Raw genomic sequence first — 26,443 nt, 5'->3', positions numbered from 1 at the left:
CCAGTTTCAGCTCAGGTCATGATATCACGGTTTGTGAGTTTGAGCCCCTTGTCGGGCTCTGTGCTGACAGCTCAGAGCCTGGAGCCTGCTTCTGATTCTGTGTCTCCCTCTCTCTCTGCCCCTCCCACACTCATGTTCTTTCTGTCTCTGTCTCAGAAATAAATAAACATTAAAAAAATTAAAAAATAATGAAATATTTAGGAATAAATTAAACCAAAGAAGCAAAGGACTTGTACATGGCAAACTACACAACATTGGTGATAGATATTAAAGAAGACACTAGTAAATGGAAAGACATCTTGTGCTCATGGACTGGAAGATTTAATATTTTTAAGATATCAATACTACCCAAAATACCAATGACATTTTTGGCAGAAATATAAAATCCTATTGTAAAGTCCGTATGGAATCTCAAGTTACCTTAAGGAGCACGATAATCTTAAAAAGAAAAAGACAAACATTAGCAGTTTCACATTTCCCAATTTTTAGACATACTACAAAGCAATAGTAAACAAGTCAGTGTGGTGATGGCATAAAGACAGAAATATAACCTAATGAAACAGAATTAAAAAAAACACAGAAATAAACCCTTGCGTACCTGGCTAAATGATTTTTGACAAGAGTGTCAAAACTACATTATGGGGAAAGGACAGTCTCTTCAATAAATGATGTTGGAAAAACTGTATATCTACATGAAAAAGAAAGAGGGTATATTTTTATCCTACCCCATATAGAGAAATTAACTCAAAATGTATCAAAGAACTTAATATAATACCTAAAACTATGAGACTCCTAGAAAACTCCTAAAACTACATGGGAATATATTCATGACACTGCATTTGGCAATTATTTCTTGGATATGACATCAAAAGCCCAGGCAACAAAGGCAAAGACAGATAAGTGGGGCTACATCAAATGTGCAAAACACAACAGCCAAGAGGTGGACATAACCTAAATGTCAATTAATATATGAATACGTAAAGAAAATGTGGTATATACATACAATGAAGTATCATTCATCCTTAGAAAAGAAGGAAATTCTATCATATGCTATATATAGCATGGATAAATCTTGATAACATTATATTACATGAAATAAGGCAGTCACAAAAGGACAAATGCTCCATAATTCCACTAATAGTAAGTCAAAAGCCAGCTGTGATCCTATGATTCTATAACAGTATACACTAATGCTAAGTATTCAGTGACTGTACTCTAACATATTTAAGTAGGTGAATACATATGTATTTTCTTTTTTAAATTTTTTTATGTTTACTTATTTTTAAAAAGGGAGGAGGGAGAGACAGGCAGAGGGAGAGGGAGACATAGAATCCAAAGCAGGATCCAGGCCCTGAGCTGTCAGCACAGAAACCGATGAAGGGCTCAAACCTACTAACAGTGAGATCATGACCTGAGCTAAAGTCCAGTGCTTAACTGACTGAGCCACCCAGGCACCCCAACATATGTATTTTCAACAGATTCTGGATATGAAATTTTTTGTAACATGTAAAAGCTCTGCATCTAGGGGCACCTGGGTGGCTCAGTTGGTTAAATGTCCCACTCTTGATTTCAGCTTAGACCTTAGATTTGTGGGTTCCAGCCCCACACCAGGCTCTATGCTGACAGAGCCCACTTGAGATTCAGTCTCTCTCTCTCTCTCAAAATAAATAAATAAACATTAAAAATAAATAAAAGCAATGAATCTAAAATAATTATTTAGCTGAATTACTTTAAAATGGCCCACACAATGGAAACACTTAAGCTGATTTAAATTCACTACCAGTGTCATATGTAACAGTGTTTCTGACATGTTTGTATTACTCTCTAGAAAGATGGACAATGGATAAGATTTATTGAGATAACTTTTTCCAAGATTTCATTTTTAGAAAATATATGTCTAGATAAAGCCCAAGGCACTGGTCCAGATAAGGGTCAAAAACCATTTAGGAGACCACATAAAGTTATCCCTTTTCACCATTTCTTGTGCTAATGATGTTCAAAGTTTTGATCTAGAACTGGAAAAATACTGGTAAGTTTTTAAAGATATTACTCTTGTGCCCTTCTGGTATAAGTAAATATCAGTGCAACTTTTCCAGAAAGTTTGTATCCTTTTGCCAAATAGTTCTGCTTCTATACATTCATGTTAGGGAAAAGCTGTCAGGGTAGGTTGAAAATGGTCAAAACTACTAACAAGGGTATAGTCTACTTGATCTAAGTAAGACTTGTGACTGATTTTGACCAATAGAACATCACAGAAATAATGTTGTGAGGGAGAATCTGGGTGGTTCAGTCAGTTAAGTGACCAACTTCTGCTCAGGTCATGATGTCTCAGTTGATGAGTTCAAGCTCCATATCAGGCTCTCTATTGTCAGCATAGAGCTCACTTCAGATCTTCTGTCCCTCTCACTGCCCCTCCCCAACTCATGCTTCCATCCCCGCTCTCAAAAATAAATAACTAAACATTAAAAAAAAAAAAAGAAAAGAAAAAGAAAAGTTGTGTGACTTCTGCACATGACCAGATTCTGGACCCTTCTGAATTTCAAATGCTATTTTGTAAATAAGCCCAGACTAGACATCGTGAGGAAGAGAGACAATGTGGAGAGGCTGACAGCATGGAGAGAGAGGCCCAGGTATTCTGGTCATTCTAATCATGGCACCTAAAGCCTCGGCAGGTTAATGAGGCCAATAGGCACCAGCCAGCCCCTAGCGAATCCTCCAGCTGAGGCCACCTCTGTTGATTCCTACTCATAATGTGAAATCACACAATAATTAGTTTTAAGCCACTAAAACTTGGAATTGGTTATTTTACAGCAATGTCAAATGTGGATACAAATTGATTCACTGGTGGTGTTTATAGTAATGAAAAAGTACAAAATGAATAAATGCCCAATAATGGAGAGATGTAAAACAATCAAATTACAGTTTTAAAATATTTCATGACACTTGAATATCAAATTTATAATTTTTTGGGGGAAAACTGAGGCTACTAAATCCTGTAATTTCATTATTTTTAATTTTTAATAGAAGCTTGAAAGACATATGCCAAAATATTCCTATATGGTAACTTCTGGATAGGTGTTGTTTTTATTTTTAATTTTTCATACTATTTCACACTTCCCACATTTCTACAATACAATGTATTGTATATACATTAAAAATAAAAATAACCAAAGGGAAAAATGAAATGTTGCATCCAAAGCAGATTACTTCACTAAGATAACTAACAATTAAATGTGGAGGGAAAAATGTTATACACTTTAAACAAAACTTCCATAACCTTGTGAAAATTTCTAAAGAAGTTTATAAAATCAGAATGATCTGTTTAGAGAAAAAGTGTTATCAGTGAAGACTGGCCTGCTGCCAGAGAGAATTAGTAGATGGACTTAGACACTGAACAGATTCTGCCCTGGGATGACACTGGAAAATCTCCCTGTGGGCCAATGAGACCTAACAGAAAATATGGTAGCATGTCATCAGGGTATGAATTCAGGCAGTAGCTTTCAACAACTTTGCATTATAGTTATGGCTCAAGGTACATGTAATGACGGGAAGGTTTTCAATGTTTGAGTAAAATACTAATTATTTTAAAAACTTTGTTGTAGGAGGATTTGATTTACTGATAGGAATATTTTAAAACAAGTGGTTTGAAAATAAGTAGTTTCCTATGTAACAACTGTAAAAACATATATAATCACTCCACACACATGATAGTTATCATACAATATTTGCCATTGGTGATAATACCCAAACTATCCCTAAAGAGTCCAGTTTGCCTTGACCAGAGTCTTTAAAGCTGGATATGGGCAGCTCTAAAAGAGATATCCTCTTCTTCCATTTGTTCCTAAGGCAGAAAGTGGTCAAGTGATTAAACCAGATTCAGAGACTGCCTCAGAGAAAACAGACCACTAGAGTATGGACATATCAACTCATCTTTTCCATTCTTCTTGCAATCTACTAGAAACAAGTAATAGAATGTTGTGGATATAAAACCACTATACATACTAACTACTGCACACCCCTACCTTGTGACAAATGTAACTTAAGGAGTATCCTGCTAAGAAAATGGTTAAAAAGAATCAGTAGCCTCCCAATTTAAACAATAGGTCCTCAAATCAAATAGCTAGAAGAAATTCAAAGTCTACAAATGTTATAGAAAAGTAACAGGCTGCAATATTAAACTCAGCTGGGACAATGAACACTCCTGTTTCTATCCAAGATGGTATAATAGGAACTGGATTTACTCTGTCACTTGAAACAGCAAAGAATCAGAAAAGAAATGGATAAAAGAATGGTTTTCAAGACACTGGATATGTGGCAATGAAAAACAGCGGTCTTTGAGACCAGAAACATGTAAGATTAGCCTAACAACTGCTCTATCTATATAAAGCTGAGAGTTTACGAGACCAAAGCAATTATAGTTCACATAACACAATTCAGAAGAGGGAAGAGCCGTGCAAGAGAATTATGGAGATCTGCAGAAGCCCCTCTATGGTATCTGGCAGAGCACTTTTCAGTGCATATGAGTAAGAAAAACTACCTGAAACCAGTGTAAGAACCATCCCTAAGGATTAGAGAATGGTTTCCAGTGTTCCCATGTCACTGGGAACAGTGCCTGTCCTCAAAAGCCAGAGTGGAAAAAATAAAAATTCATGGGGTTTTTGGTACTCAAAAAAAAAAATGTCAGAATAATTAGCCCTAGAATCTGCCAGAGAACTTCTCCAGATCTGTCTCACAAATCAAAAAAGCAAGATTTAAAAAATCAAATTGTTTCCAAGTAACTTAACCACACCCTAAAATGCCACTCAAAAATATTTACAGAAGTACAAATATCCAGTAGTCAACAAGGTAAAATTCACAATATCTAAAATGCCAACGAAGATTAACAGGCATGCAAAGAATTTCATTATCAGAATCCATGATGTGGAAAATAATTGATACAATAGAAACTGACCAAGATGGATAAAAATGCCAGAATTAGAAGCAACGATATTAAGACAGTTATTAACTAAGGGCACCTGGGTGGCTCAGTCAGTTAAGCATCTGACTTCAGCTCAGGTTATGATCTCAAGGTTTGTGGGTTCGAGCCCCACATTGGGCTCTGTGCTGACAGCTCAGAGCCTGGAACCTGCTTCAGATTCTGTGTCTCCCTCTCTCTCTGAGCCTCCCCCGTTCATGCTTTGTCTCTCTCTGTCTCAAAAATAAATAAACGTTAAAAAAATTAAAAAAAAAAGTAAAATGAGTAAACAATACAGTCCAAAAGAATATAAAAACAAGATGTAATACTGGGTTCTGTTCAGGAGACATATTCTAGAGTCAAAGATACAAATAGTTTGAAATCAACATGATGGAAAAGGATGTATGATGCAAACAACAACTGTAAGAAAATGAAATAGCTATAGTAATATTAGATAAAATACACTTTAAATTTAAAAAGGCTACAACAGGGGCCTCTGGGTAGCTCAGTCAGTTAAGTATCTTCCTCTTGATTTCAGTTTAGGCCCTGATCTCAGGGTCATAGGATCGAGCCCTGAATCAGGCTCTGAACCAGGCATGGACACTGCTTAAGATTCTCCCTCTCCCTCTCCCTTCTGCCCTGCCTCTCCCTCTCCCTCCTGCCCCGCCTCTCTCTCTCTCTCTCTCTCTCTCTCTCTGTCTCAAAAAATTCCTACTAGAAATAAAGAGAAATATTTCATAGTTATGAAGAGTCATTATATTGGTAAATACTGGAAGTATTAATGCAGCCCAATTACATAAAGAACAAAAATAACATAATTAAAAGAAGTAACAGATAATTCCATATATCACACTTTACTTCTATTTTCTACTTACAATAATGGATAGAACAAGTAGAAAGCAATTGACAGGGAAATAAAGAATTTGACCAACACTACAAAATCACAAGACTTAATAGACTTCTACATAGAACACTCTATTAAACAACAGCAGAATTTGTATTTTTCTATTGCAGATAGAACATTATATAGGACAAAGCATATGGTAGGCTGTAAAACAAGCCTTGACAGATGTAAAAGGATTGAAATCATAAAAAAAATGTGCTCTTCAATTGTAATGGAATTATATTAGAAATAAATAACAAATTTGGAAAGTTCACAAATATGTGGAAAATAAGTAATACATTTCTAAACAAACAATGGGTAAAAAAAGAAATCACCCAGAAATTCCACTTCTACATGTATAACTATAAGAAATGAAAATAGGGGTGCCTGGGTGGCACAGTCAGTTGAAAATAGGGGTGCCTGGGTGACCGACTCTTGATCTCAGGTCATGATTTCGTGGTTTGTGAATTCGAGCCCCACATCGGGTTATGCACTGATGATGCAGAGCCTGCTTGGGATTCTGTTTTCCTTCTCTCTGACCCTACCGGTTTGTGCTCACTCTCTCTCTCTCTCTCTCTCTCTCTCTCTCTCTCTCTCAAAATTAATAAACTTTAAAAAATATAAAGAAAAGAAATGAAAATACCTGTCTACACAAAATACACACATATGCATAGCAACATTATTCAAACTAACCCAAAGTGAAAACAATCTTAATGCCTTATTGAATTTTGTTATTATCAATGGATGAAGGGATGAACACATTATAGCCATACAATAAAATCTTATTCATCAAAAAAAAAAAACAAATATTGATCCCTGCTATCATATAAATGAACTTTAAAAATTGGGCTAATAGAAACCAGTCACAAAGGTGCACATATTTCTATGATTCCATTTATATGCAACCTCTAGAATTGGCAAATCTAAAGAGTTGTCAATGAGATTAGTAGTTGCCTACAGTTTAAAGTGGGAAGGTAATAATGAACAGCGACTGCTAATGGATATGTGTCTTTTGGGAGGGATAATGAATATGTTCTCAAATTAACTTATGGCTGCAAAGCTTTGTGAACATCTAAAAACCATGGAATTGTATACTTTAATTGGATAAATTGTATAGTATATGAGTTATATCTAAAGATTTTTTTAAACATTTTTTTAATGTTTATTTATTTTTGAGACAGAGAGAGACAGAGCATGAACGGGGGAGGGTCAGAGAGAGAGGGAGACACAGAATCTGAAACAGGCTCCAGGCTCTGAGCTGTCAGCACAGAGCCCGACGCAGGGCTCGAACTCACGGACCATGAGATCATGACCTGAGCCGAAGTCGGCCGCTTAACCTACTGAGCCACCCAGGTGCCCCTAAATAAAGATGTTTTAAAAGAAAGTAAACTAAAACTTCTTCAGGCTTACAAATGCTGAAATAACTCATAATAAACAGACTCATACTCAGAGAAAAGTTAGGGGAAGTCCATTAAGTAGAAGGAAAATTATAAAAGACAGAAATATTTACCTATACAGAGGAAGAAAAAGCACCAGAATGGGAATGACATGAGTGAATATATATATTAAAAAATCTTATAGTTTAATGCCTTTTAGAGATAATCATCTATTTGAACAAACAATAACAATGCACTATAAGGTTTATAAACATGTATGTGTTTAAGTAAATGAATAACCACACAAGCATAAAGTCTGGGAGGAAATGGATAGAAATATACTATTGCAATGTGGTTTTTTTTAAATTTTTTTTTCAACGTTTATTTATTTTTGGGACAGAGAGAGACAGAGCATGAACGGGGGAGGGTCAGAGAGAGAGGGAGACACAGAATCTGAAACAGGCTCCAGGCTCTGAGCCATCAGCCCAGAGCCCGATGCGGGGCTCGAACTCCCGAACCGCGAGATCGTGACCTGGCTGAAGTCTGACGCTTAACCGACTGTGCCACCCAGGCGCCCCATGCAATGTTTTTATACTGTGTGTAAACTGGTATAAAATCGCCTGGAGGTACACTGTGATAAGTTAAAGATTATACTACAAACCTTTAATAAAACCACTAAAATAGCAAAATAAAGGGTTATAGATAATAAGAAGACAAAGGAAATAAAATAGAATCATAAAAAGAGGGGAAAAGAAACAGCAAAGAGGATCTAAAGAAAATCAATAAAAATATGACAGATTTAAATCTAAACACAATAACTGCATTAAATGTAAACGGTTTAAAGACTCTAATTAGAATGTAGAAATTATTAGATTGAATTTTAGAAAGGCAAAACAAACCTATATGGTGCCTACAAGAAGTATACTTTAAACCTAATGACAAATATAGGTTACAAGTAAAAGAATGGATAGACCTATACCATACTAATACTACGCAAAAGAAAGCTGCAGTATCTATTTTAACATCAGACAAAGTAGATTTCACAAAAAGAATACTTCCAGGTACAAAAATATTCTTTTTCTAGTGATGATGTGGTCAATTAATCAAGAGGACATAAAAATCCTAAATGGTTTTACCCCTAATATCACTGTTCCAACATCCATAATTTAAGCGTTGATAGAACTATAAAGAGAAATGGGCAGATACACAGTTATTACCAAAAATTTCAATACCCCACCCTCAATATTTAATAAAATAGGTTTACAAATCAGTAAGTAATAAATAAGTAGTGAGGATGAAAAGTATAGCACAGGGAATATAGTCAGTAATACTGTAATGTTGTATGGTGACAGATGGTAACTACACTTATTGCGGTGAGCACTGCATAATGTATAGAATAGTTGAATCACTATATAATGTATAGAATAGTTGAATCACACATGAAACTAATATAACATTGTATGTTAACTACACTTCAATATCAGGGGTGCCTGGGTGGCTCAGTTGGTTAAGCATCCGACTCTTGGTTTCAGCTCAGGTCATGATCTCACGTTCCTAGTTTCAAGCCCTACATTGGGCTCCACACTGACAGAATGGAGCCTGCTTGGGATTCTTTCTCTACCCCTGCCCCATTCATGCACTCACATGCTCTCTCTCTCTCTCTTGCTCTCTCTCTCTCTCTCTCAAAATAAATAAACTTAAAAAAAAAACTATGCATCAATAACAAAAAATAAATACATCAGCAAGTAGATCTTTATAAAAATAAGCACCAATTTCACCTAAATGAATTTACAGAAGACTCCACCTCATAATAGCAGAATACACATTCTTTTCCAAGTGCACACCAACATAGATCACATTCTGGGTCATGAAACAAGTCTCAATAAATTTAAAAGGATTCGAGTCATACAAGTATGTTCATTGACCACAGTGGATTTTAATTAGAAATCAGTAACAGAAAGGTAACTGGAAAGATCTTAAATATTTGCAAAATGAATACCACACATTTAAATGAACACCATGCATGGGTGAAAGAAGAAATCAAAAAGGAAATTATATATATATTGACTATGTTATTGACTATATTCCCTGTGTTGTACTTTTCAGCCTCATAACTTATTTATTACTTACTGATTTTTTAAGCCTAGTTTTACTAAATATTGAGCATGGGGTATTGAAATCTCTGATAATAACTGTATATCTGCCCATTTCTCTTTACAATTCTATCAGTGTTTAAATTATGGATGTTGGAACAGTGATATTAGGGGTAAAACCATTTAGGATTTTTATGTCCTTTTGATTAATTGACCAGATCATCACTAGAAAAAAAAATTGTTCCTGGCAGCATTCTTTTTGTGGAATCTACTTTGATGTTAAAATAGATACTGCAGCATTCTTTTGCATAGTGTTAGTAAGGAATAGGTCTATCCATTCTTTTACATGTAACCTATATTTGTCAGTAGGCACCATATAGGTGTGTTTTGCTTTTCTAAAATTCAATCTAATAATCTCTACATTCTAATGGGAGTCTTTAGGCCATTTACATTTATATATGCGTATATATAAATTTACTGAATGTAAATGAAATCAAAACATTGAAATTTGTGGGATGCCACTATAGTATTACTTGGGGGGAAATTTATAGCACTAAACACTAAAATTAGATGAGATGTCAAATCAGTGACTTCATCTTCCACTTCAAGAAACTAAAAAAAAAGCAAATTAAATATAAAGCAAGTAGAAGAATGATAACAATACAGATCCAAGTGGAAATCAGTGAACTAAAAAAACAGAAAAATAATATTCCAATTTAGTAGGTCTTGGGGTTAGGCCCTGATCTCTGCATTTTAAAGAGCTCCCAGCTCTTCTGATTTAAAGAGCTTTATATCAGAATTATTCTGATAATTCTGAATATAAATTCTGATAATTCTGATAATTCTCAGATAATTCTGATATAAAGCCAGACTTGTGAACTGTTATACAGATTTCCTCTAGAATCCCTTCAAGCCATGATATTCTATGAAACTATAATTTTGACATCTGCATTTGTCCCTCAAATGTGAATTAGTAGGATAACAACCTAATCAGTATGGGCACAGTAATACTTTATAAAAGGATCTGTAAGATATTTTGGATCAGGATGTTAATTACATACTGATGAAATGCTGACAGCTGAAAAAAAAATCTCAATCTAAGACAGAGCTTTTATGCCACTGGAGCTGAGAGTTCTATTCCACTACTCATAAACCAGGCTGAATAGCAGCCAAGATGGTGTGTGGGTCTGGGAACACAGCAGACAGAAGGCATGTGACACTTTCTATTCTCTGTCTATGAGCCAGGTGTTATAATCTATAATTCTTACAACAGGACTTAGATTTAGTTTTAATTATTCCATTTAGAGATGGAAATCTATAAGTGGTGAAGTTGTTTCTTTCTCTCAGTGAATCTGCTGGCAACTGGTGGAAGAACCCATTATTTGAGTCCAGCTCTTTTCTTACTCAAACCCTCATGAAGCCACATGAAGCTATTTTGCTCAATTCCTGCAGTAATAATGAATAAACATAAGAAACAGATCATTTGTTATTCTATAAATGGAATTGCATATTCAAATCAAGTCCAGTCATTAGATTATTCCTAGGGACATGTGATCTCAGTTATTTACCAAATTACATATAAAAAATACTTATACATTGAAATCTCATTATATGTTTCCTACAAGCAAAAATACAGTCTGGTGAAAAAAAAGTCTTTTTAATGAACTGAACTGCATGCATATGCTCTAATACAGGCTTGCCTTACAAAGAACTCTGCCTTAGGTAAAACAATGCCATGGTAAAATCCTAAATCTAAGGTACGTGTGTGAAAAGGATCACTGCCCAAAATGTGGGCATTATGTGGGGATTATGTGAGGAAGGGTCACCTACCACCATGTGTTGAGCTGAGGTGATGGGTCTTAACCCAGTGTCTGCTAGATGCCTATTTAGTCTCCCAAAGAGATGACAGGTATAATTTCTCCACAAAATTTATTCTCCACCCCCCTATGCATTTGAAATAGCTTTATGAGAGAATCAGTTAACTGTCTACAGTAATAGCTTTTACTTCAAGGACAGCAATTAAGAATGTCTATTTCCTCTCCTCCTACATCTGTTCTGCGAATGGAGTGAATACATTTGAATTGTTTTCTGGATATACAGTAATTGTTGAGAAATGACAACTTACCCATCTGTGTAGTAGGCTGTGGTTTTTAGGTGAAGACTAACTAATCTGACCTAAATATACACTTGAAACAGCCCTCCGATGTGCATTAAGAAAGGAAAAGATTGTTAGAAAGGTCATCTGAAAATCAGTGCCCAGCTGAGGCAGTTAGTCTGCTATGCATTAGAGACCCCAAATATAGCACACCTTACCTTCAACTCTTTTCCTCTAACATACAAGCACCGACACTTCAACACTTGAACTTCATTTCTTTGGATTAAAACCTTATGTCTCTTATTCTTTCTTAAAATATAAAAACCATCAGGATGAAGGACAATTGTATATATCCATTATAAATCATATCTTAATAATACATTTGATTCTTTGTACAGCCCTTCATACATTTCAAAATTCTCTCAAATTCTGTGATCTAACTTGAACTCTCAAAACCCTATGGAAGGACATGGTAGGAGTTGTCACATTTACACACATCAGGAAACAGCTCAGAAAGACATGAGGGTTTTCTCTGCCTTTCCACTGGCTATTCCAGGCTTCTCTCTGATACATCACATCTGTGACCAAAAGTCTTTAAGCATTCTTTTTACAGTTCTTTGGTTACTCAATCATGCCCATAATTTTTCACTGAAAGATATCAAAGAGCAACACAATAAGACATGATTTAAAAATTATACTTCAGGGGTGCCTGGGTGGCGCAGTCGGTTAAGCGTCCGACTTCAGCCAGGTCATGATCTTGCGGTCCGTGAGTTCGAGCCCCGCATCAGGCTCTGGGCTGATGGCTCAGAGCCTGGAGCCTGTTTCCGATTCTGTGTCTCCCTCTCTCTCTGACCCTCCCCCGTTCATGCTCTGTCTCTCTCTGTCCCAAAAAATAAATAAACGTTGAAAAAAATTATACTTCAAAGCCCACTTATTATGTCTCTTAGTTGCTTAACATGCATTATCCACAACAAAACTAACTCCTAACTTATCTGGGGTCATATTCCCATACTTAGTATTGTCTCTTTCCCTTTCATTAGTATTGTCTCTTTCCCTTTCGTCATCCAGCAACATGACCCTGGAATGGGTAGGAGCTCCTCCTATAGCACTCAGCAGGGTATTCTCTAGGTCACTTCAGTAATCCTGAATCAGTGTGGAGCTACCATGTCCAGTTCTGGGAGGTGTGAAGAAAAGAAGTTCAGGACATCTTAGCCAGTGGAGCATTCCCCACTGAGGAGGAGGTTAGGATTCCTCTGTCTTCTGCCACCAAGTTACAGCAGTGGCAGAGATCACCTTCTCACTCATGCAACCAGCTTCTTCTCATACCGGATGCTCATCATTCCTCATTTAGAAGAAGTTTTAACTAAACTGGGAAAATAAACTTTGGAAAAGCCTGGAAAAGAAGTCCAGATATGCAAATACCTGAAGAAGAGGGATAGAAAATTAATCCTTCTTATCATGGACATAGCCAAGAAAAGATTATTCAGATGTTCTGCTTAGATTAAATGAGTCCATGAGTCATTTCTATGTATTGTGCATGTATTTGGTGTTCATTCACCTTTAAAAGCAAACAAATAACCTTTTATTTTTCCCAATACTGATTGTACTTGGTATAGACAGTCCAGATTATGGACAGGGAATTTGTATTCTGTAATACTCTATTTTCAGGAGAGTGGTTCAAATTTCTTGAAATCCTGAAGGGAGAGAAATTCACTCAAGTTCATTTCCTTTTCTTTTGACAATTCTCTTATTAGAAGGTTTATCCTCCTCCAGCCTTTTCGAGCTCACATGACAAGATCTGTTCCGGAGATAAATGATACCCTAAATAACCCTGAACTAGTAAAGGACACAGCAGAAGTATTACTTAGAATGATGGATAGTTAAAGATGGAGAACTAAAACAGATACATTCATAATTTAGAAGTTAGTTGAGGAGAGAGAATAGCTGGAAAAATAGTGAGTATTTTTAAAACATAATGATCACAATTTGTATTATGAAAACTAAGTAGAAGATTCCATGTGGATATGTTACTTCTATGCAACATAAATGAGTCTGTTCGATTCCATCTATTTATTGTTGACAATAACAGTGATGAGCCATTTTATTTATTTCCTGAGGACGCAGTTAGACTATGTATATTGGGAGATGCCAACGTAAACTACTGCATCTATAGTTAGGAACTGCGAACTGTGTCCTGGGGTGGGGGGAAAGAAGATCAATTCTCAGCTGCAGAACTATGGAAAGTACACAAAAGTGTTGCAGAAGCAGTTTCATGGCTGCAACACATTACATCATCCTCAAGACAGTCCTTCAATATGTGCTATTTCTATTGTACAGATGAGGAACTGATACTTAAAGAAATGCAAGGAAGACACTTGTTCCACTCTGGCTGGGAGGTAAGAGGGGGGCAGACCATGAAAAGGGGTTCCTTTTAATTTTTTTTTCAACGTTTATTTATTTTTGGGACAGAAAGAGACAGAGCATGAACGGGGGAGGGTCAGAGAGAGAGGGAGACACAGAATCGGAAACAGTCTCCAGGCTCTGAGCCATCAGCCCAGAGCCTGACGCGGGGCTCGAACTCACAGACCGCAAGATCATGACCTGGCTGAAGTCGGACGCTTAACCGACTGCGCCACCCAGGTGCCCCGAAAAGGGGTTCTTGTAGGAGGTAATATCTAGGCTTGAAGAAAGGTAGCAAAAAGCTTAGTGTGGAAGTGGGAGAAGGGTGTTAATATAATCACACCTGGAATGAAAGAATAGAAAAATCAAGTATCCAGATAAGGAAAGCAGGAGGGTTGATGTCCCCAAAAGGTATAACATGTGAGGTGTGGAGTTTGAGGAAGTGAAAGTGGAAGTAGGTAAGGGCCAGACAGTGGCTTACCTCTTAATTTCATTCTAGGGGCTTGATTTTATCCTAGAATCAAGTGGAGTTTGAATGAATTTAAGCTAAAGAGTGCCTTAAACAGGCTTGCCTTACTCCAAAGTGGGATTCGCAATATCAACTCTTAAAGTGCTTTTTTTTGGGCACCCTACCCCCTTCCATCCTCTTGAGAAAAAAACAAGCATCTATGTTGCTCCCCACTTGTCCGTGGTCCAGGGCTTGGTGCAGAGTGAAAGCACAGTAAATAGGGACTGACTGGGAGAGGGAGGGAGAGTGATAGAGAGGTGAGCAGATAAATTGGTAATTACAGTAAACTAATAATAGATCCATGTATAGCACTATGTTATGAAATACAAGTTGACTGTATCCTGATGAAGAGGCATCAGGGTTATAGCACATAAAATGGGCTACATGTGAAAAAAGTAGTAAGAAAAGAAAATAAATTCTGATTTTTATAGGAAATTGTCCTTTAAAGCAAAGCCCTTCTAAATCCTGAAAGAAAATCATGTCTAATTCAGTATCTTTGACCAGGAGAGCTGATCTTGGGCAGTTATTCTGATTGAGCATCAATGAGTTGCAGGAATTAGCCATTCAGACATTGTTTACCATTTAAATGCAGCAGGAAGAGGATCCTATAATGCACCAGAGATCCTTCAGACTTTCATTAGGTCATTCTGCTGCCCCAAGGATCATGACAATGTGAATGGTGGAACTTTAAAGTCATAGACCAAAAGATGTGTATCCTGGTTTATAGTTCAAAATCTTTCACTCAAAAACCACAGAGCCCTTCTGATGACATGAGGCTTTAGAAGAGTTGCCATCTAAAAAAGTATTCTTCCTTTATGTGCATTATGCTGTTTCACTTGGAAAATTCAAAATTCCTTATGTACATAATGGAAAAATAAAATCTCCAGAGTTGTGAATAGTGCTTGCCTTTTGCCTTAATATATCCCCTTCTGAGTGTTTTGGTGTGTGTGTGTGTGTGTGTGTGTGTGTGTGTGTGTGTAGAAGGGATTCTCTGTTTTTTAATAGGATTGCCTGGCATTTTCTACAACTAGTAATGTGGCTAGGTAATCTAGCTATAGTCAGAGATCTGGGTTGGAAGCTGAACTCAGCCACTTTCTACCCATGTCCAATTTTCCACTTCTGAAGACAAATGTGGTGTCTACCATAGATTGAAGGTGCAGTGCTATACTGTAACACAAGATAAGCAAAGGATTATACTTACCCAGAACAGCAAGGAACAAGTCTTATTTATCTTTGCTCTAGGGCCAACCACAGTGTCTGACAACTAATGAGGAAATTAGCACCATTATCTCAATCTTCTCTTTCCATATTAATGCAGAATTACTGCAATCTTCACATTGCATAGACCCTTCATTTAAGGGGAAAATGTGGTGACAATTGAATTTATGAACCTTGTGCAATGGTAATTTAGATGTACTGCTCACTGAATAAATGTCTTAAAGCTGCAAGGAAGTTTATGAGTAATTTGGTGCCCTTCTTTCATTGTATAGAAGAGGCAACAGAAACACGCAAAGATGACATGAATGCTCCAATAATGCACTGGGTATGTATCTCCAAACTCTCTGCACACTACATCACAAGGGTTTTGATGTTCTATGCCTACTGAAACCAGTGTAATTCTATGTCCTGCTACTGATAAATTGGACACCTGAGCCTCAAACTTGGAAAACCAGAGGAACAAAGAGCTGGGGTAGTATGCAAGCTAGCAAGCTGCTGGACTCTAAATGAAACTCAGCCCCATGGAGAAGAATAAATAAGCTACAGTTTTGGTTCATCCTATGAAAAATGTGTCTGCCACAATCCCCATGTTCTCTGATCATCACCAAGAATATGGTACAGGCCTGTACCAACAACTGTATGCATTCCTCTCCTGGCCAAACACACCACTTTTGTCTTGGTCTTGGATCAGAATCTACTTTTAAAATCAATCTATCATTAATCTATCAAAACAATTGATAGAAAACAACCTAGACAGAAAATCAGCAAAGATATAGCAGAACTCAACAATACCACCAAACAACAGGATCCAATCCATTCAGCAACAGCAAAATGCACATTCTTTTCAAGTGCCTATGGAACATTCACCAAAATAGACCATATTCTGGGCCATACATCAAACATTAACAAAATCAAAAGAATTTAACTCATATAGAGTATATTCTCTGGTCACAATGGAATCAAACTAGAAATCAGTAAGAGGTAACAGGAAAACTTCCAAACACTTGGAAACTAAAAACACACTTCCAAATAGTCTATGAGTTAAGGGGGGAAAAAAACTCAAGAGAAAGAAACACATTGAACTTAATAAACAATGAAAGTCCAACATACCAAAATCTGTGAGATATAGCTGAACTAGTGCAGTGAGGGTAATTTAAAGCACCCTTGCTTAGATTAGAAAAAGAAGAGTCTCATGTCAAGAAACTAAGTGCTACATCAAAACAGAAGAAGAGTAAACTAAACTCAAAGAAAGCAGAAAAAACAAATAATAAAAATAAAAGCAAAGCTTAATGAAATTGAAAACAGAAAAACAATAGAGAAAAACAATGAAACAAAAAGGAGATTCTAATAAATTACATTTAAAATAAATAATAAATAAATTTAGAATAAATAAATAATAAATAAATAAATAAATAAATAAATAAATAAATAAATAAGAAAAGGTCAATCAAATAAATCTCTAGCAAGATGACAAAGAAGAAATAAAGATGACACAAATTACTGTTATCAGAAATGAAGCAAAGGATATATTATAGGCCCTAAAGATATTAAAAGGTTTATAAAGGAATATCAGAAACTATTCTACACACATAAATTAACATCTTAAAGGAAATGGAACAATTCCTTGAAAAGCACAAACCATCATAACTTACCTAATATAAGTTGAAGAGACTTATAACTATTAAGGAAATTAATTTGTAATGACAAAAATCCCAGAAAAGTAATCTCCTGACCCAGACAGTATCACTGGAGAATTCTATCAAATATTTAAATGAGCAGTTAACACAAATTTTTACACAATCTTTTCCAGAAAACAGATGAAGCTAGTGCTACCTGATACCAAAACCAAAGACTGTCAAAAAAAAAAAAAAAAAAAAAGGGAAAAAGAACTACAGACCAATGTTCCTCATGAATAGAGATGCAAACATTCTTACCAAAATATTGGCAAATAGAATTTAGCAATATATAAACAGAGGTTTTGAAAAAGAGTATTATCAAACACATAATCATGTGGGGCTTATTCTAGGGTTGCAAGACTGATTCAATATTAGAAAATCACTCAACCTAATTCACCATATTAAGTGTCTAATATATATAAATATAATTTGGCAAAATTCAACATTATTCATGATAAAAAGAAAAAAAAACCTTCAGAAAACCAGAAATAGAGGGAACTCTCTCAGTTTGATAAAGAACATATACAAAATAACTCTAGGTAACATTACATTTAATAATAAAAGACTGAATGCCTTTCCTCTGAGATCTGGAACAAAGCAAGGTGTCCACTCACACTATTGCTCTTCAACAGAGTGTTGGAAGTTCTAGCCAGTGAAATAAGGCTATAAAATAAAATAAAAGACATACAGATTGGAAAGCAAGACATAAAACTTTCAGATGACATGACGGTGTACACAGAAAATCCCAAGGAACCTATCAAAAAATGAACACACAAAACTTCCTAAAACTAGTGAGTTTCAGCAAGTCAGAGAACACAAAATCAACATATAAATAATAACTATATTTCTGTATATCTAGCAATGACACAGGGAAAAAGAAAATTGTAAAAACAGTACCATTTGTAATCACTCCAAAAGCATGAAATATTTAAGGGGAAAATATAACAAAGATATTCAGGACTTGTATACTAAAACCTGTAAAACACTAGATGTAAAAAAATTTAGGAAGATCTAAAATGGAAAAACATATCACATTTGTGGGTCTGAATACTCAACATAGTAATGACAGCATTTTTCCAAAACTAATACAGAGACTTAAAGGTTTTTCTAGATATAGACAAGGTAATCCTAAAATTCATATGGGAAACAAATGGATTATAAGAGTCAAAATAATTTTTAAAGAGAGGAATAAAGAGGCTGAACTAATCTACCCAATTTTAAGACTTACTATATAACTATAGTAACCAGGACTGTGGGTATTGACACAGTGATAGACACAAAGATGAAAAGAACAAAATAGAGAACCCAGAAATAGCCTACACTAGTTGATTTTGGCAAATGTGTAAATGCAATTCAACAGAGAAAAGACAGTCTTTTTAATAAATGGTGATAGAGGAACTAGATATCCATACCAAAAAAAAAAAAAAATGGTGAAGGGAGCTTAGCTCTAAATCTCACACCCTGATTTTATATAAAGACAGATAATGAATTAAATGTAAAACATAAATTTATAAAACTTTTAGAAAAAAACAAAGGAGAAAATCTTGAGGAACAGGGGCTTCATGAAGAGTTTTTAGACAACTCCAAAAGCATGTTCCATAAAAGATTAAAAATCAATAAACTGAACTTCATCAATATTAAAAAATTTTCCTCTGTGACAGATCTTATTAAGAAGATGAAAAGACGAGCTACATATTGAGAAAAACATTTGCAAACTATATCTGGCAAAGGAATCACACCTAGATTATATGAAGAACTCAATAATGGAACAGCAAAAATAAAATAAGATTAAATAAAATAAAAATAAAATAATAAAATAAAATAAAATAAAATAATTTTTAAAGGGCAACCAATATGAAAAGACATTTCAATGAAGAGGACATAATGTTGGCAAATACACACATAAAGGGAACTCAATATCACTAACCATCAGGAAAATACTAATCAAAACACAATGAGGTATCAATCTAGTAGATTTATACCTATTAGAGCAGCTAAAATAAAAATAGTGACATTGTTGGTGAAGACAGAGAAACTAAATCTCTCATACATTGCTGGTGGGAACAGAAAATGGTACAGACACTTTGGAAAAAAAGTTTGACAGTTTCTTAAAAAAACTAAACAGACATTTATCGTATGGCTTAGCAATCATTCACCCCAGAGAATAAAATCTTATTTCCACACAGAAACCTGTAAACAAATACACACAGTCATTTTATTTGTAATGGACAAAAACTGGAAACAACAAAAATGTTCCTCAAGAGGTGAGTGGATAAACAAACTGTGGTACATTGCTGCCATGGATGATTATGTAGTAATAAGAAAGAACACACTACTATGAATACACACAACAACTTGAATGGATCTCCAAATCACTTTGCTGAGGGAAAAAAAGCCAATCTCAAAAGGTCACATACTGAATGACTACATGAATGTGACATTCTAAAAATGACAAAAATACAGAAATAACAAATAGTGGCTGACGGGGGTTAGGAATTTTGGAGGAGAGAGGTAGGCATGACTACAGGAGCAGCAGGAGTGGGATCTTTATGACGACAAAATAGTTCAGTATGTTGATTGCAGTGGTCCTTCCACAAATCTACATATGATAAGACAACATGAAACCATGCACACACATTGTAACAGTGTCAATCTCTTCGTTTTGACATGATACTACAGTCATAAATTATGTGACTGCACTATCTTTGCAATTTCCTTTGAATTTATCATTATTTAAAGTAAAAACTTAAAGAATATATCTCACGGTATATTTTCTATTGGAATAACAAACATCAACACTCACTTCCAATATCTGGCCTCAGCTTTTTATCATATTCTCTTAGCAACTTGTTGAGGATAAGAGTCACATCAGTGTCTTGGGATTTTGGAGCCAAGACCCACTTTTGGTTTGATGATGAATCTTCATATTCATCCTCTTCCACCTTCCTGGACCTGTAATTATGGCACAAAGTGTGAAGTATAAGTTGTAGCAATAGCTCCAGGAAGTGTCTTAAGCTTCGCCCACTCAAGCACCATTGACATAGGTAGAAAGTCCCCAATACTCACAGCCCAATCAATGGGTTACATCTAAAATGAAAACAAAACAAAACACATTTTAGAAATAATCCAATTGGATGAATGCCACTGCTCTTAACATGTCATGATGTTTTCATTAAATGTCACAAAATTATTCCTTGTGTACGTTAAACTATAGACTGAAAAGTAAATCAATGCCAGAAGGTCAGCCAAGCAGCAATCACCCTTGCTTGGATCCACCTTGAAAACCTCTGAAGGTCAAAACACAAACCTTCCAGATGTTTGTCAGATGGTGACTTTACCTGCTGTTTCCACCCCCTACTGCCAAGACCTCATTTTAGTTGAAGGTGAGAATAGGTTTTGCAGAATCACACTCACTGAAAAATAGTTAAGTCTGAATTCTGTTCTTCTTAAGGAGACTGGAACCTTCGGTCAAGGTAGACATGGGCACATTATCAGGTGGTCTGTTTGGCCAGCACTAATGTGTGGTGACAGGGAACAGAGATGGTGTTTGGTGAATAACTTCTGGCAAGTTGACATGCCTCCTCCAACACAAACTGATTCATTTCTTACAGAGCAGGCTAATACAGACATTAAAAATTAAAATATTTCTAATATGTCTTAATCATTTGGCCCCTCAATAAATGGATCAAAATGAATGTTTGAGAACCTTTGAGCTTGTCTCATGCAACATGACAGCTACCTCTCCTGGGTGATACACACTGACAGGAGTACTTGAATGGAGAGGCATCAAAATGACAAGTTAGTTCTCTTAGCTGAGTGAGGCCACCTCAACAGCACAGCCTTTTGGGCTTGAAAAGAGGAGAGTCTCCTTCTGCATCAAAGCAGCATTTCCACGTGGACTGCATTTACTAGGGCAAAAAAAAAAAAAAAAAAAGCCTGTAAAACAACAAACAGTTTTGCTTATACTCTGTCAACATAAATGCCTTAGTGACTTTTCACCAAAGAGAACAAAATATGGAATAGAAAATTGTATTGAGGTTTATTTGTCCTGACTTTGTATCAGCTCATTTCTGTTTAGCTTCCCAGAGAGAAGCCAAAATGTTAACATTATCCCAGGGCAACTGTGCTCTGGGACACAAGTTTCTTTAAGTTAAATTTTGGAATTGTCTAAATTATCTACAATGAACATGAAAGAAATGAAGAGAGTAAATTTTCAAAAATTTATTATCTCTACTTTGCTTAAATCCTCATAATCATATATATAATATTATATTATAATCACATAATTATATCTATAGTATAATAGTTTATATAATTTTATGTAATATGTAATCATACATATATGTCATATATTATACACATTATAGTCTTTTTATGAGTGTTAACTAGCCTTAACCTAGATTAGGGCAGTATCACATAGTCTAGTCTCAGATGACTATACACATTTATATAAGATTTTGAAAATGAGTACATGGTATATGTCTGGCAGATGGATTTCACTGAAGTTTTTCCTAGGCTTATCTTAAACTGTAATTATATTTCTTGAATATGTATCGACTAGAAGGTTAAAATAAATCATCCATAGAAACTATAAATTGCTGGGAGTTTTTATTTGCACTTAACATTCACCATCAATAAGAACTTAAAAAAATTGGGACACATTCAAGAAGTGACATGTTGCATTTCATTATTTGTAAAACTGAACTTTTACAAATAACAATATAGGATTTAAAATGTCACTGTAGAATATTTTATCAGAAATATTGTCAGGAATATCGTGTTGGGGAAAAAAAAAAGAGAGGCTGAAGCAGGCTCTGTAGGACTTGGTTAGCTAGAAGCAATCATTGCCCACAGGACCTGGCAATTCATTCCACAGCAAAACCATTTGGGAGACTGGGGACAGAGGGACAGATCACCTTGGCAGAATCACATATAACATTCTCAAGACATGTTCCAACTCAGCCACAGTCCTTTCCTCTATCGCTCTGTTGTCTCTCTGCCTCTTTCTCTTCTCTCTTCTCTTTGCCTCCCATCCCTTTCTCTCTTACCCCTTTCCTGAAGTCCCCTCCCCCACCCCCAAAGACAGCTCACTCCACACACCAGACTATGCTTTTCGTGCTCTGCTATTTTTTATTGCCCCAATGGTCATATGTACATAGATTGAGAACATTAACTCTTCATCAGTTCTCTATATATACACAGCCTTCGTTTCTGAAAAATTCTTTTAACTACTTCAAATGCAGGTATTATAATGAGCCTAATTCTCCCTCTAGTGGTGAGGAGAGGGTTTTCCTGAAATTGCATAAGTGTCTTCCTTAGAGGCCAAGGCAGGTGAGAGTGGGAGAGAGGAGGAAGGAAAAGCAGCAGCATCCTCTCCCACCCCTTTAGGAAGTCAACCAGGACCTACAGCTTGATGGCTGGGCTGGGGTACACAGTTGCAAAGCGTGGGCAGAGATCCCCTTGTCTCCTTAGAGACTGACACTGAGCTTTTCCCAATTCTGATCTTCCGTCAGTTTGCTGTAGGACTTCAGAGAATGAAATAAAAGCCTCACAGTGCTGATGTCAGACCACCAGCCCCACAGGAAAATCTTCCCTTTGATGAAAACCAAATCTCATCTCAGAGGACCCACTAGAATGTGAATAAAACACGAATGATCTGCTTTTCTAAGTGGGTTATATATAATCTTTACGAGTGTTCTGTTATCAGGATTTTGGATCCTAAATACTATAACTGCAATTAGCTTTTTCTTAAAAAAAAACAGGCAATGTATCGTCATTTTTAGATGTTATTTTCACATCTTACACCTTCTCTTTGACTAGAAGGACAAAATCTGAAGTGTTTTTAAATATTAAAAGGAGCTCTTAAACCTCAGAAATCAGTTAAGTGTCTGCAAGGTATCACCAAGCTCCAGGCATGACTTAGTGCGTTCTAATGTATAATAAGCACATCCATGGGGTGTCTGAACAGGGTGCTTTTCTCTCCATGGAGTTGCCAAGCCATCACCACAGAGCACACTGTTAGAACATTTTCCAGGGATTTTGAACACCAGAAGGGCATTCCAGAGTGCAAACAAGAACCCTCTCAGCATTAATAACAGTTTTGAAAGATGACACTGGTCATCAGATTATTTTACATGTCTGTAAAACCCATTCAAAGAATGAAGGCACTTTCAAAGGAGAGGCGTATAGCAATATAATTAGTTTAAAATTTGGATTTTCTTGCAACTGATATACAACCTCTATTTTGAAGTCCAGGGAATGAACCAAGATATAGAACATATTAAAATCATTACATGTGCCTTGGTGAAATTTAAGTATGAAGAATACCAAGAAATTGGACATGTATTTGGGAATTCCCTAGAAACCTGACTGCTTCATGTTAGATACTAAGACATCTTCCTACTTCCTAAGCACATAAACTAATGAGGACAATGAGCAGTTTTCCTTTTAGCATATTAAGTATCTATAAATCTAAAGTATCTGTAATTAATGATCTAACTCTGAAATATAGGTCACTTCAGTTTGTGGCAACAGAAAAGATCATGTGGATATGACTTCAAATCTGGATTATATACTTCAGAATTCTACATTATGCCTGGTGCTATCTGCTGGTCTCTCTGGCTCTAGACAGAGATACATCCAGGCGGAATCAATTTCAGAAAGTGGGCTTTCATTTCCTTCCCCAGTTCTCTCCTTAGACGGGAAGAAACTGGAGTTGAAAGGCCCAATGAGTACTATGCCTGGTGGAGAGAGCTGCCTGTGAGTCACCAGTTGACATTCTCTGGCACACTATCTGCCTTTCACACTTTCACCTCTTAGTGGGGATAATGGTATGGAGGGGATGGCCAGGGCTTTCTTCTTCAGAGCCAAACACCTCTGCCAAAGGTGGGGAGTGAGACTGGGGCTCCTATTACGTCTTTTAAGATTTGTTAATGTACCTCCTTCCTTCCTTCCTCACATAAATGAAAATGTAAGCCTGTCATCGTCTACTGACCCTTGCAGCACTTACTGCCCATAGGAAGGCTCTCTAGTTCTCTAGCTTCCAGATACAGAAAATAAAGAGGTGTCAAAACAAGAGTGTTTTGGGGAAGTGGGTGTCCCAAGATTCTTGGGATGGGGATAGGGGGAGAGGCATGGAGCTGCTCTGATTTCCAAAGTCTGGGCCAGAGATCTAGTCTAGGAGACAGAACTAAAGAAACCAAACCCAGAATATCCTGTTATATTTACAGCAACAGGGTTTAACCCCTCTGGTCCCATCATCCTTCCACCCTCATGAGCCATCTTCATCCTTTCCTGGAGGTCTCTAAGCTCCCATTATTTGGTTGCTATTCTAGGATGCAGGTTATGGGTATTTATGGTAAGATAATGTCTTACAGTTGCCAGGAAAAGCCTTATTATCAATTATCAACATGCTTTATGGGAGTAAGTGTGTATGTCTGTGTATGTGAAAACTGGCTCATCTAGAAGGGGTGCATGTGTATAGTATGTGTTTGCAGAACCTGGAGAGGAGAATCATTTCTGAGAAGAAGGGTTCTTTCCCTTGCTCCAATCCTCTTCTGCCTGTCTCCAGCCTGGATGTTCTTTGCCAGTGTGATCTAAACTAGGCAGCTAGGAAATCATGACTTCTTAGTCCTGGGAAATTTCAGAGTGATGGAAATTATACAGAACGTCAGTCAATGTGTTTGTATGAACCCCTGGAACACTTGTAGAGAGGGGTAAATGGGAGGTACACACCGCCGGTCATTTATGATAGTGGTTTTCAAAACCCCTTAAAACCACCATATCCGAAAAGCTTCAAGAGAAGAGCCCCATTAATCTCAGAGTCACCACATTCCTGGTTGCAGAGAAGGCTGCAGCCGCCCAGCCTGGAGAGGCAGATAGCCCTGTCAAAGGGGAGACTGGGACAGGTGAGATGCAGGCGGACTCCGTCTCCCCCGGGCCGGCCCCAGCGGGGCTATGCCGCAGCCCAGCCGACGGCGGGACGCACCGGGACTCCTGGCCGGCAGACAGCGCCCCCCACCGCCTTCCCGTCCCGCTCGGAGCCTCCAGGGCTGCAGGGCCCGGGCGCCACTTACCGGGCGTGCAAACCCGAGAACAGACAGAGGAGGAGGAGCAGCTTCGGGGCCATGGTGCGGTGGAGCTCGGGGAGCAGGGTCTGGGGCCTCCAGCCAGGCGCGGCTTCCTCCGGAGCGCGGGCCTCGCCTCCGCGGGCTCTTCCCTCCCTCGCTGCCTTTGATGCCACTGACTGCGGCGCCACTCGGGCTCCCGGCCACCGCGGCCGGACAGGTGCGGGCTCGGGCGGGCCGCCGCGCCCCCGACGGCCCGCGGGTCTGCGCCCAGCTCTGCGGGGTGCACGCGGGGCACCCTGCCACCGCGGCGCGCCGCCCCCGCCCGCTGCCCGCCGCGCGCCTGCCGCCTCCAGCCGCCTGGGCGCCGGGTCAGCACAGCCTGGTGGCGGGAGCGGGTGGGCTCGAGCAGTCCCTAATCTCGCCGCCCCGCAGCTCCGCGCGGCGCTGCCCCCTCTGCCGCGAGCTGCGCGCGGGTGCACAGGCGGTGGGCTCTGCGCTTGGTGTGCGGCCGCCGCACGTTCGGAGGTGGGGGCAGCAAGGCGGCCGCTCCTCTGGCAGCGCCTGCAAGGCGGCCCCGGCGGGGAGGAGTTTCCCCTATTACACGCCTGGCAACGCGTGCGGCGAAGAAAGCAAGGTTTGAATGGACTCAGAGTTTGAGGCCGGGGAGGGGGCGGGGCTCAGCGGGGGAGGGGAGGCCTGGGGATCCCATAGGAAGCCTTTAGAAGAATCCCAGGGATTGGCATCTCAAGGTTAAGAGTGAGCCCCCGAGTCCGACGCAGTACGTTCCTTCTGTCTTCTCAGCAAACGCGGTGGTTCTCCCGCGCTCCCTGACCGACTGTTGTCTGTCCTTCCCCGCGTGTCTTCAGCTAGGTAGCCATAGCAAAGGTTTGCTGAAGGCGCCCTTTCCATGCACATGCCCTGCTAGGTCTACTGAGCTCCTATGCACTACTAAGATCTGTGTGAAAAAGGGCTTCCTAGGGATATTTAGAAAAAAGCATTCCCAATATGGACCATCCTAACACATACAATAAACAGGTGGGGGAAAACACACACACACACACACACACACACACACACACACACACAATTAAATGTAGGAGAAAGACTCACCCTAAGTCAAAAAGTAAATGTCGTCCTGTTTTATTGAACCATGAAGAGCACTTCATTCAGT

General features: G+C 37.8%; 1 protein-coding gene across 4 annotated transcripts in view; it reads right to left on the bottom strand.

Annotated features, from left to right (window-relative positions):
- The window catches only part of GABRG3 (gamma-aminobutyric acid type A receptor subunit gamma3), a 704,479-nt gene extending 678,588 nt beyond the window's left edge, over positions 1–25,891 (bottom strand). For 3 of the 4 annotated variants that reach the window (XM_019831998.3, XM_019831997.3, XM_019832001.3), the window contains exons 1-2: positions 25,279–25,891; positions 20,007–20,155 (exon numbers count right to left, since the gene is read on the bottom strand). In XM_019831998.3, coding sequence (XP_019687557.1) covers positions 20,007–20,155; positions 25,279–25,331 — 202 coding nt within the window. In that variant the 5' untranslated portion in view covers positions 25,332–25,891. The remainder of the gene's footprint in view (positions 1–20,006; positions 20,156–25,278) is intronic. The other variant, XM_011282834.4, reaches the window with a different exon arrangement.
- Positions 25,892–26,443: the final 552 nt, after the last annotated feature.

The sequence above is a fragment of the Felis catus genome, chromosome B3 (assembly GCF_018350175.1).
Source record: "Felis catus isolate Fca126 chromosome B3, F.catus_Fca126_mat1.0, whole genome shotgun sequence".
NCBI classification, from domain to species: domain Eukaryota; kingdom Metazoa; phylum Chordata; class Mammalia; order Carnivora; family Felidae; genus Felis; species Felis catus.
Note: the sequence above shows the minus strand (reverse complement) of the source record. Positions and strands in the feature narration are given on the sequence as shown.